We start from the raw sequence: 13,025 nt of genomic DNA on the forward strand, positions 1-13,025 counted from the left end.
CCCTTGAATAGGGCAGCAGCTTTTCACAGGACATACACACACCTACACAAAATCATAAAAGGACAATTAAATGTCACCAAATAGCCCTCTTTAAAAATAATTAAAAAATATATATTAAGGCAAATTAGACTGTTCTCTATGGCTTTCTTTTGCTAAATGTCAAAAAATGATGTACAAAGGTAAAATACAACTCATCACTTGTACCTTAAAAAAACAAAACAGCAAAAGAACAGGCCTCAATGGGCCTCAGTGATTAGCACAAATACCAAACAAATCCAGGGTTCTGTGATCAAATCCAACACGCTATTGTCTAATATTTAGAGTTTGCAAATTGTTCCAATCATCGATGAAGGTTTTCTCAATAGTCAGGTTTCCTCTCAAAGGTTCCCTCCTTGCACTCAATGCCGCAAGAACAGGCTCCGGCCCCTACAAACCTAAACTGGATCTAAGAATGCTACGATACACAGTATATACACAACTTCAGTGCATCTATTACCAAGCAAGGAAATATATTTTAATTCTTTATTTCAAATTAATGTGTATATTGTAATATTTAAATATATATGTATGCATCACAGCAGTTATCCTCAACACCATAGGTGAATTGGAGGTCATTTATGTATGTGGATGACAAAGGTATCAATGTGGAGCTTAAGTTGCACATACATCCAGGAAAGTAGGCACAAGTCACTAGAATAAGCCATAAAAACTTCACAATTTTCTACCAGTCATCAAAATGTAAAGACTCAAATTGTTTTATATTAAATTTGATCATGTTGCGAACATTTTATTTATTCAATCATATTTAACAGAAGTAACTGATAATATACATCATCCTCGCATTCCAACTGTATGTCTAAAAAGAATGAGGCAGTGTTTTTTGTGTTATGAACTGCTACAAACACTACTTCTACTGTAGTGTGTTTGTTGTTATAATCAAGGTGAGCTGAATGGGATTGTTCATATGTGCGCATGTTATATCGGTCTTCCTTCACAAAAAGGGCGACTCTATAGTATTATATTATAAAATCCTGCAGATATTTCAAATCATGATGGGTGGTTGACAGCAGTAAATTAAGTCATATCAAATAAAATCAAACAACCTAAAATTTATGCATGCCAAGAGATGACCAAAACAAGCAGTTCACTACCCCATTCCACATTTACTTTTCTTTTAAAAGCCAATAAATAATACTGTACATGTGCCAGCCTAGCACTAGATGGCACCAATGTTACACTTAGCCAGTTCAGGAGCACGGGACACCTGTTCCTATCCTGGCAACACTGGGTTACAGAGTTTGTTGTCGCCCTGTACTACAGTAGGTTGAATCTGAGTCATATTATTATGACTTATCAACACTTATTCATACTATACCAATTTAGTATTGCCAATTATCTTAAAGTACATCTTTTGGAGATTAGAGGGGGAGGGGGAAAAGAGATTTATATTCAAGACTTTAAAGCTGCAAAAGGAGCATTATTAGCCATTATGTCACAGTGGAAATATTCTATCTAGAGGTGACACACTTACTCCAATGTCTGAATGAATTTTTTTTCCCACATCCCCAAGCTGTGAAGATTAGGTAAAAATGAAACTGGGCAAATTTTCTCTGTGCATCTAATGTCTCTCTTAAAGCTAACCAATTATACCAAAACTTAAATTTATGAGGAATCAAATAGGGTGAGCAACTGTAAGATTAAAGACAACTCTAGTAATTCCATACTGTTAAGGTATTTTAAAAACCTAAATAATTTACACTCTATAAATATAATTTCTGTGACACCACCAACTGTAGTTAATTAACATATTATTTGCTTGGTGCAGTGGGCAATGCTGTAATGACAAAGATCCAGCTTTCCAGGACTGAATTTTAAATCCAGTAGTCCATACTGGGTGTACTTCTGTTAAGTTTGTCTTTACTCAAACAAAAATTTCTATTCAGATTACGGATATCTCTAAACAAAGCCTCAGTTTTATGTGCACCTCACAGACTTTCAGTGTCATTTAAAACACTAGTTGTACACAAGCCTCTTAATTCTTATATATTAGGAAATAACAATGCCCTAAATCGTCCTTCACAATCTTCAAGCATCAAGACTGCACAACATACCTAGCATAAAGCTAAGAAAGAACTGGAAAAAACGTAAAATGTTTTACCAAGAGAAACACATTATCATGCTCTGTTGAACATTTTAAAAAGAACACTTTTTGTAGTTGGCATTTTCATTTAAAGTATTATTAGTTCTTCCCCAAAATTAATAACAGAAATTATTTTGGTTGACGGTTGCTTAGTATAGCTGGGTTAGTAGCATACTAGGCCTCGTTTATTCATTAAGATGCGTTATAAAAATTGTGAAGGTTAGCATTAGCATTATTTTTTTCTTGAGCTGCTGCCATAGCACTGTGTGCCACTTTACCATTGTTGACTCTGAATTTCTTAATGTTCAGAATGACACCTGTTATGCATTCCTGTAGGTTTATATATGGCGTGTTAACTACAGTTTATATTTCATTTTGAAAGTGTCACCATGCCGCAAATCTGAAAGGATTTTCATAAATACACCTAAGAAAAAAACGAGATCACATCATAATATTGCCATCAAAAGAACCCCTTATTGTACCTGGGAATTAGTAAATGCAATAAAAATCCAAAAAAAGGGTACCCCTGTGCTTCTTTCAAAGGAACGATTTTGTAAAGCTTTTGCAAACTGACTGTCAGAATTAAAGAGTTATAGATAGATACTTTATTAATCCCAAGGGGAAATTCACATACTCCAGCAGCAGCATATTGATAAAAAAAAAACAATATTAAAGACTGATAAAAATGCAGGTATAACAGACAATAACTTTGTATAATGTTAACGTTTACCACCTCGAGTGGAATTGAAGTGTCGCATAGTGTGGGTGAGGAACAATCTCCTCAGTCTGTCAGTGGAGCAGGACAGTGACAGCAGTCTGTTGCTGAAGCTGCTCCTCTGTCTGGAGATGATACTGTGTAGTGGATGCAGTGGATTCTCCCTGATTGACAGGAGCCTGCTCAGCATCCATGGCTCTGCCACGGATGTCAAACTGTCCAGCTCTATATATGTTACCTGACAGTCAAAAAGACTAACAATTAACAGGATTGCCAGTGTTGCCACTCGTGAAAGGTGACTTTGTCAATTAAAAAAACCCAAGAAATTTAGATTTTATTTTTGCCCATCATTTTTGATAGTTATCACCCTAAGTTCCAGCTAGTTTGTACTTAAATGTTAGGTTTAGTAAAAAAAAAAAAAAAAAAAAACAACTTATCTGACCTTATCAAAAAAGTGACACACAAAAAAAAAAAAAAAACACAAGTCAGCTATGTAATTATAAACCATTTTACATATTTACAATTATAGTTAATAGTAAAATATTAACAAAAACAAAAAAATACTTTCAGTATGATCACATTTTAAAGGTAATTATTCATCCTCTATTCATGAGATTGTAAGCACAAGATCATATTCTGATGCTGTATTACTATGCAGTACAAAGTTTGTGTATCAGTCACAATTTTTACACTATGAAGTTGTTGAACACAGCAGCAGGAAATAGTTTCTGGTATACCCACCTCCTGGTATTTACAGTATTACCATCATTTCTTCAGGAGTGAAAATAAGCATCAATCAGAGGTGGACAAATCAATAGTTAGGATATCCAATCTTTTGAAACCTACAGACTCCAAGCCTTGTGGATTACTGGGCGTTTCATATGTTTATTCCATACAATAGTTTGAAAAATGTTGCCATTTGTGTTTATCATTTAAAATATTAGATGGGCATCACTTAAAGGCAGGTGCTTATAATGCACTAGGCTGCAGTAACCACAGTCTCACGCACACAGACCAACTAGCGAGCAATACAACAGAACTGCACAATTATATTATAAAGCAAGGAAGAAAGGCAATAGCATTAGCTTTAAAGGAACTGGGGCAGAAAGGGAAAAAATACCAAAAGTTAATCATATCCAATCATAGTTTACCATGATATAAATAAGGTAACAACACATTTTTTTATGGATTTAAAAAAAAACAAACAAAAGAAACGTTGTTGTTTTTACCAGAGAACACTAACTAAAATATTCTTTTTCCAAGATGCTGATTGAACGTGTTCACAATACACTTTATAAATAAACACTGCTTTTAAGTTTGAAGGTAACTGACAAGCCCCCCCACCCATCAAAACAATACACAACCCCAAATATAAAACTGGACTTCACTGAAATCATACCTCGACTGTCAGGGTTGCAAAGCTGATAGCCCAGCAGAATACCTTGTGTCCGGCCTGTTCAAATGATGGACCCTCCACACCACATGCAGTAGCAAGACGCATCACAATATCAGCACACGTGGTGATTTAAAACAAACCTATTCCCCTCAGTGTGCCATAGATGTGTTCATATGTGTTACTGTTATCACTTGTTATGAGTTTGTGCACTAATAGCTTTGATAGTGCAGATAGGTTTTTTTTTTGTTCTGTTAAATGCACTCTGTGATATAACTGGGTCTTACATATAGGCGGTGGCACAATCAACACTGCTGCCTCACATTAAAAAAATTATGGGTTTGCATCCCACATGGGTATGCACAGAGTTTTAAGTAGTGAGAAAAACAACATGTAAAGATAAATAATTATTATTATATGACCAAAATATTTATTTTATTTCAAAAGGGAAACAAATGTTGTGACTACTACCATGCACTATTTTGTTTATATGCACTTTTGAGATGTGCCTTGTTCAGACATAGCCAAAATGTTTTATTTTTTATTTCAAAAGTGGGGGAAAAAAAAAAGTACTGCTACTACCTCAGGTTCTGTTCAACTATAGTTTGTCAGATGTGACCAAATTTAAACGGGGAAACAATGAATAGACATTAGATGTCATTACCTGCTGCTTACCAGCCGCTGAAAATGTCTGACCCAACCAAATTTCTTGGTTTGAAAATCTGGCCTAACTGAATTTGCCATATTGTATGTATTTAAACTTTGTCATATCCTGTCAATATTTCCAATATATCTTTCTTTTCAGGAATTTTTTTATAACTGTGCCGTATCATGTGGCAATCCTACTGTCATGAACAGTCCTCCTATAACAACTTGCATAACTCTGTCTTCACATTCAGTGCTGCCAGAAAACCTACTGGCTCCCAAAACTATGAATCTGGATTAAGGGATATTAGAAAATTAACTCGCCCAGCTGTTCACAGGTTGTACTAAATGGTACTTCAACTAGACCACTTTAAAGTATAAACAATGGGAATATGGAAATAAGTCGCACCTCCATAAACATTTCATGTCACATGAATCCAAACATTCTGTTCTTCAGTTTCAACATTTACAAATTATTATTGGTCAGAAACCAGTTCAGATCATCTTTGAATTTAAAGCATACAGCAGGACTACTAATTTAGTAATGGTCAACACATTTCTATTAGATTGAATTACTTGTTAATGGAAGAAACTTGTTATTTAATCAGCAAGGACTATAACGTTAGTGTTTCCTTATGGTAGAGTTTATCTTGTATATATTGAAAAATATTTTCTGTCCTTTAAAACATAGATGTTCACCTTTATTGTTTATATTGACTACTGACAATCAAAATATAACAAAATACTTGTATAAACAAGTACTAATTTGGTGCAGGTTCAGATATTCATGAAACAACATTTCAGCTTTTTGAAGCAGCTTCATGGTCATTACAAATGTCATTAATGAACAACTCGAGTTTCAGTCACAACAAAGCTACTGTTTTGTATAAAAATATTTAGAAAATAAGAACAAAGTTTCAGCCCAGCCTGGACTTACATTTCCTATTTGCCTAATATCTGCAAATGGAGATGAGTTAAAATTCGAAAATTCTAAAAGGTGCGAATTGTTTAAATTTTAGTTGTAATGAGAAGTCAAGCAAAATGACACCTTTTATTGGCAAACTAAAAAGATTACAATATGCAAGCTTTCGAGGCAACTCAGGCCCCTTCTTCAGGCAAGATGTAATCTTTAGTTAAAATTTACCATTTGCTACTTTAAAATAATGCAACTCAAATTTTTTAATAGTTGAATTTCAAAAAAAAAAAAAAAAATGTTATCTCTTAATCTCCCTTCATTAAAAAAAAAAAAAAAAATTTATGACTCGGCACCAATCGAAGCAGTTTGTAGCCCAAGTCTTGGGATTAATTTTTCTCTGGCATTTTCTCGGTTTTCCTTCAAATATAGAGCTCAGAACTACAAACTTGATCGTTGATGTGGCCACAACTTCATTTATAAGCACACTTCTCTTAATTTGTACCATAGGCCACTTAACTTCCCAACCCATTAGTCTTTTAAAACGTTTCCAGTATGTTGGTAGTAGGTACTATCAAGTCAACTAGTAAATCTATATAATTTTCATAAGATGTGCTTTCTACCTCTGCTCACCCATAGTGTAATTATAATCTACATTTTCTTTCACAGAATACACTATTAATTTAACAACTATCTGTCCAAATAGGAATTCTGTGGCTGTAATAGCTTAGTGTCTATGCTTAGTTTATTACTTAGGTATATGTGCACAGTGAGTATATTCTATTCCTCCTAGAGTATAATGAGTTAACCACCATTTAATTTCAACATTAACAAACCATATAGTCTTAATAAATTTATGTAAATAGGCACTAAGAGTATTCTTGGCCACAGTAATTTCAACCGTTATTTTTTCATTTTCACAAACTGAATATATAAAATAAAATGCCAGAATATATTAAATATTTACAAATATAAAATCAAAATGAAAATAGCTGCGTATATTTTATATCATTGTAGCGTTTCTACCTCAAGGTGGCTAGAGGGTAAGTTCAAACCTAGGATAGGGTATATTCCTGAGTTTTCAGTAAATTTAAAAAAAAAAAAAAAATCCACACACACACAAAACTGGATGACAGGTTTACCGTAGTATTGTAATTTCCCCTGTGCAAATGTATGTGTTAAGACCGTTATTCCTTCTTGGTTTAGAATCTACTTTAGTGCCTGCTGCTACCAGAATAGGTTCCTACTCCTCTATTAAAATTATGAGCCTCTATTAAAATTATGAGCATGCAATAAAAATTAACAGACTTATGAGCTATCAAATAAAATGTTGCCGAACACTGGGATATTCAGTCTCACCTCACCATATACTCCATTGCTAATATTTTACAACAGGCAACTTCTGACACACCACTGGAAAATAACATTAATCACTACCCGAGAGAAAATCTTTATGCAACAAATTATATTGCGTTTAACATTTGGAAAAAAAAAAATGTACAGGTTGTATATGGAAGTGTGTAAAAATGAGGATATATGCCCAAAAAATAAACCATCAACCCAACTTTCAAAGAAGAGAAACACAGTTTACTATAACATGCAACACTAGACAAAAAAAAAAAAAATAATAATAATGAGTGATGTTTGTAACAGGCTGGTATGTGATACATGTTAAAATTACCTGCTCCGTTCAGACTTTCTGACCGATCAACTTTGGATACTTCAGTTCTTTCAGCAGGTGCCTTGTCCTCCTCCTTCCTTAAAAGTAGTACTGGTTGGCAGAGTTCTTCAGTAGTAGAATGGACACTAGAAATCTGTGTAGCTATCCAGGGAGCTTCTGCAGAAACTTCAGGAATTTTATCTTCAGCTAAATATTTGCTAGCAATAATCTTAGTTTCTTGTACAGATTCCAGTTTCTCTTCCTCTGGCATCAGTTCTAAAAACTGATCATCGGCTTTCTTTGCACAAAATGCATGCACATTTGCAATTTCTTCAGCTACCTTAAAGCTGGATGTATGGGCATCTTGTGTCATAAGTTGTTCAGAAATGGCTGCAACTTCAGATTTATCCATAGCTTCCAAAAAGTCATTTGCATTTTCTGTTAACTTGGTAGGTAAAGGATCTATTATTTCAAATTCTTCAGGTAGTAATTCTTGGTAAACAGATGTTTTGACTTCTTCGGCATGTTTCAAAGGAGAGATTTCATCTGCAGACTCACGAGATCCTTGAATTAATGTCTTAACTTCTTCTAACATGTCATCTTCATTTTCAATTTCAAAACCTGAAGATGTAACAATAGGTACATTTTCTTCCATGTCGGACACAATGGATTGATCCTGTTGAAGAAGTTTCCAAGTCTCCTGCTGACCAATTACATTAGATGATTTTGCATCCCCAGATGCAGCAACATTCAGAGTGACTACTTCCTGTGTAATACATAAAAATGTATCCATATTGTCTACAATAAGATTTTCCTCAACATTTGCAGAAGGATAAAAGGTATCACTGGTCATATTTTGTGCTTCCTTTACCAAATCACATGCAGTAAGCTGGCTATCTAGTCCAAAAGCAGGTACATTTTCATGTTCACCCAAAGTGATATCATTTAAAGTTTCATACTTCATTGAAATATCTACCTCTGCTTCAATAGTCGTTTTTCCTTCAATGACTGAAGCATCCAGGGTCTCTGTAATTGTATCTAAATGTTCCTTCCTAACAGGGCATATATCAGAATCGGGAGTTCCCTCTGAAGATCCAGATGCAACTTTACCTGAACTTAAAGGAGACTCCAAGATATCTGGCAGAGATGGTGGCATAACAGATCCAACAGTCTCTTGAGGCGAGTCAGCTAAATTCATGAAAGGGTCCCTTAACTCCTTGATAGACTCTGATACTTGAACAAGATCAACAGTTGCATCATCTCCAGACTTTAAAGTTGACAAATCTTGTTCACTATCACAAGCCCCTTGTACAATGTCAGGTGTAGGACTTTCACAAATCTTTATAGTTGTACCGTCATCTGTTACTTCTACAACATGGGACAAAACAACAGTAGAGGGCATAACTGGTTTAAACTGAAGATGGCTCATGACAGGCTCTGCATCCATCTGATCAGAAATATCTTTAAGAAAAGAATCTTCTTTTACAGATACATCCCTGCCAAAAACTTCCACACTGGGCAATGGGGACTGAAATGCCTGAGTAGGATCAAAAGTTGCAAATGTCACATATGGTTGAGTGGCCAATGAAGATTTCACTTCAGGAATAAGAGGTGATGGCACTGCAGGGGATATAGTTTCTGGAGATTCAGGAGTTTCATTAGAAGTACTAACTAAAGAAAGCTTCAACTCATTACCACTTTCTTCCAAGAGACCCTGAAACCCTACAGTAGTGTCTCCTTTCTTTTCAAGGCTGGGTACACTAGTTTCATTAATTTTACCCAATGTACTGAGTGGGGTATCCTGAGATGACTCAACTGCGCCATCAACTGTCTGCTCTCTCTTTGAAATGTCCCCTACATTGCTGCCAGAGCTTTTAAACCCTGTACCAGTATGCTCTGTGAGCTCAGACATAGCACAAGCATGTAAAGAATCAAAAGGGCTTTTCTGGAGTACATCTTCCTGTTGAGTAGTCTCAGCAGACAGTTCATTATCCTTTGAAATGCCTGAGGCGGACTGGATTTCTAATGAATGTCCGAACACGATATCATGGTCAAGACTCACTCCAGCTTTCTTGGTTTGACTCTCTAAGTTATCCTCTGCAAACAAAACCTTTTCGCCCAATACTGATGACAAATTCTTATTGATTTGTGAGACACTAGCTTCAGTTTCAAAACAATAGACTTGGTCTGGACTTTCAGAAAAACAAAGTTCTTCCAATGAATCAGGAGAATGAAGAGGAGATAAAGAGGAAACAGGAGCAGCAATTTCAAAAGTTAGTGCAGCAGAATCCCTTGGCTGAAGCAGCTGAGCAGGAAGTTCCACAGAGCTCTCTGTGACCATGAACAAAAATGACAAAAATGTGTAAAAATTGGGCAAAAATCTTCTGATGTATTAGAAATCTGCATGATGTTCAGGAACTGTCTTAAAAGCATTAAGGTTTACTCTTTTAATGCAGAACTTAAGTAATGGTTCAAAGGTTCAAATTACATTTTCACAAATGAACGTGGAATACAGCAGTACTCCCTTGATCTAAAAACATAGTAAATCTCACTATACCACTTATAAGAGCTTCAGAATTTAGACATTCATTGATTGGTGCATTACTTCACTATGACTGATTAACATTTGTCTTCATCTGCTTGACTATGCAAGACACACAGACTTTCCACAAACTCGTACTATACATAAACAAGGTGATATTAGTAGGTCTCAAACAAATTGCTTCAGTAATTCAATCACTGCAAAATATATGCAGCAATATAGCTTGATTTATAACTGGTTTCCACTGCTTTTGCCAAACTAGCAACCTGATGATGTACTAAAGCAACTCTCCCAAAGGAAATGTGTAATGTTACATCAGTTTTAAAATTAGCACACTGATAAAACATGACAGAAGAGCTACAAAACCTATCAGAAGGAATCATGAAGACAATAGACACATTTACACAATGTTGAACTTTGATCAAATGCTACCACACTACGAAAGTAACATGAAACTGGTTTGCAGCCACTATACAGCAATTACGCAAAAGTGCTGAATTTTTTGCTTTTCTGGGGAAGAGAAAATCAAAACAAAAAATGGGATAAGTATATTTACAGAAATAAATATCAACCAGACTTGTATAGGCACACCTAAAATGAGCTTCTAATACAGAAGGAAACGTTAAGTTGTAATTGAGTATACAAGACCGATCAAAATCACTATGTGACCATTCTGGATCTGCACAAACTTTCAGATGTTACTCTATAACCCTAACCAGGCAAATAAAGTTTACAGAACTGGTGACAATGGCTAAGTGTTTAGGAGAAGAAAAAAAAAAAAAAGTTTGTGAATAACTGAAAACCAGGCAAGTTTTTCAACTGAAATATGCGGTGTTTAATCTCGTCAGAACATTCTTTTAAGTAGCACTTCCGTCTTGTTGGTTCAATGCTTAAAAGATATCAATATGAGGGTTTTAGCACATCAAAAAGAAAGCAGGGGTAACTATACAGTATATTAAAAATGGCCAAATTTAAAAATATTGCACAAGTTTGGGAAAGCCTGTCTAATTTACAAAGTAAAGAAGAAATTCAAAAAACAAACAAGGTGAATTACAACAGTGCAAATAGTGAGAAACATAAAACAGAACATTAAGATAACAAAATTAAGCGTGCATATCACTGCAAGAGAAAAGACACCGAAACAACCTAAGCTGCTGTAATCAAGGTATCACAGTTCTCTGTTGCTCTGAAACTTTGGAACAGTATTTTTACTCTCTGGTCTAGGCCCAACTACTGTAAAAGCAACATTAACTTGAGTTTTAAGTTAAAGAATAAAATTAATTTTAAATAGGAATATTTCATAAAGACAGTATAAACTGCTAAACACATAATACATAAAACTGAATTATATAATTCAAAACTAAGTATTTTTCTATAAATTTAAACTTAATACATTTTAGGCTGCCGAGTCTAATATTTGGGAATGTGGCACTGAAAGCCCTACAGTCGTGGTCAAAAGTTTTGAGTATTGGTTTTCACAAAGTTTGCTGCTTCAGTGTTTTTACATCTTTTTGTCAGATGTTTCTATGGTATACTGAAGTATAATTACAAGTATTTCATAAGTTTCAAAGGCTTTTATTGACAATTACATTAAGTTTATGCAGAAAGTCAATATTTGCAGTGTTGGCCCTTCTTTATCAAGACCTCTGCAATTCGCCCTGGCATGCTGTCAATAAACTTCTGGGCCAAATCCTGTCTGATGCCAGCCTATTCTATTCTTGTATAATCAATGCTTGGTGTTTGTCAGAATTTGTGAGTTTTTGGTACCAAAACATCCTCCAAGAGAAACTTCTCCCAACCATCCAAGAACAGTTTGGTGACAAACAATGCCTTTTCCAGTATGATGGAGCACCGTGCCATAAGGCAAAAGTGATAACCGAGTGGCTTGGGGAACAAAACATTGAAATTTTGGGTCCAACACCAGGAAACTCCCCAGACCTCAATCCCATTGAGAACTTGTGGTCAATCCTCAAGAGGCAGGTGGACAAACAAAAGCCCACAAATTCTGACAAACTCCAAGCATTGATTATGCAAGCATGGACTGGCATCAGGCAGGATTTGGCCAAGAAGTTGATTGACAGCATGCCAGGGCGAATTGCAGAGATCTTGATAAAGAAGGGCCAACACTGCAAATATGGACTCTGCATAAACAATGTAATTGTCAATAAAAGCCTTTGAAACTTGTGAAATGCTTGTAATTATACTTCAGTATACCAAAGAAACATCTGACAGAAAGATCTAAAAACACTGAAGCAGCAAACTTTGTGAAAACCAATACTTGTGTCATTCTCAAAACTTTTGGCCACAACTGTATATATAACAAAATGCATACAAGATTGAAAAACTGAGCTTGTAAAAATCAATTGACTTTCATAAATATGTCAAGCCATCATGCATGCAAATGATGCATGCACATGAAGTTGGGGGGTGGGGAAGGTGGTAGAGAAGATGTACAAATCACAACACAAAGCAGCCTACTGTGAAAAAATAGGACAACTGTGATATGTTCTTGGGATCTTAGAAGACAAAAGGAACATTTCTTTAATGAGGACATTTAATATATCATCAATATGTATTAAGTGCAGTATATTCTTCTAAAATAATGCCATGCTACTTGTCACACTTGTCACATTATTCATCATCTCTTCCACTAATTCAAACTTAACTCAAAATAAGTTTCAGTAAAGGGAATAGATTACATCTCTGGGAGCAAAGAAACAAGTTTGAAGAGTATGTTATTGTACAGTGTAAAACTAAAACCTCAAAACAGTTTTGCTAAAAAGGATACTCAAGCTACTAGAGGATACTGTGGGTGAGGCTTACAAGAGTACTGGGGAGAACAGCTTGTCTGGCATTCTCCAGTCATACTCTATAGCAGGGGTCTCCAATCACAGTCCTGGAGGGCCGCAGTGGCTGCAGGTTTTTGCTCCAACCCAATTGATTATAAGAAGCACTAATTGCTCAAGTAACACTTCTGCTTCACTTTAGTTGTCTCGCTCATTAAGATTTTGAATGCT

At 35.2% G+C, this 13,025-nt stretch overlaps 1 protein-coding gene across 4 annotated transcripts in view; it reads right to left on the reverse strand.

Moving 5' to 3' along the window:
• Window positions 1-13,025, reverse strand: part of LOC114665605 (reticulon-4-like) — an 85,296-nt gene that overhangs the window by 34,183 nt on the left and 38,088 nt on the right. Inside the window, exon 3 of one of the 4 annotated variants that reach the window (XM_028820200.2) lies at window positions 7,488-9,797. The exons of 2 other annotated variants lie outside the window; for them this stretch is intronic. In XM_028820200.2, the coding sequence (XP_028676033.2) occupies window positions 7,488-9,797 (2,310 nt within the window). The remainder of the gene's footprint in view (window positions 1-7,487; window positions 9,798-13,025) is intronic. One more of the 4 variants, XM_051919669.1, reaches the window with a different exon arrangement.

This window comes from Erpetoichthys calabaricus, chromosome 15 (genome assembly GCF_900747795.2).
Source record: "Erpetoichthys calabaricus chromosome 15, fErpCal1.3, whole genome shotgun sequence".
Lineage (NCBI taxonomy): Eukaryota > Metazoa > Chordata > Cladistia > Polypteriformes > Polypteridae > Erpetoichthys > Erpetoichthys calabaricus.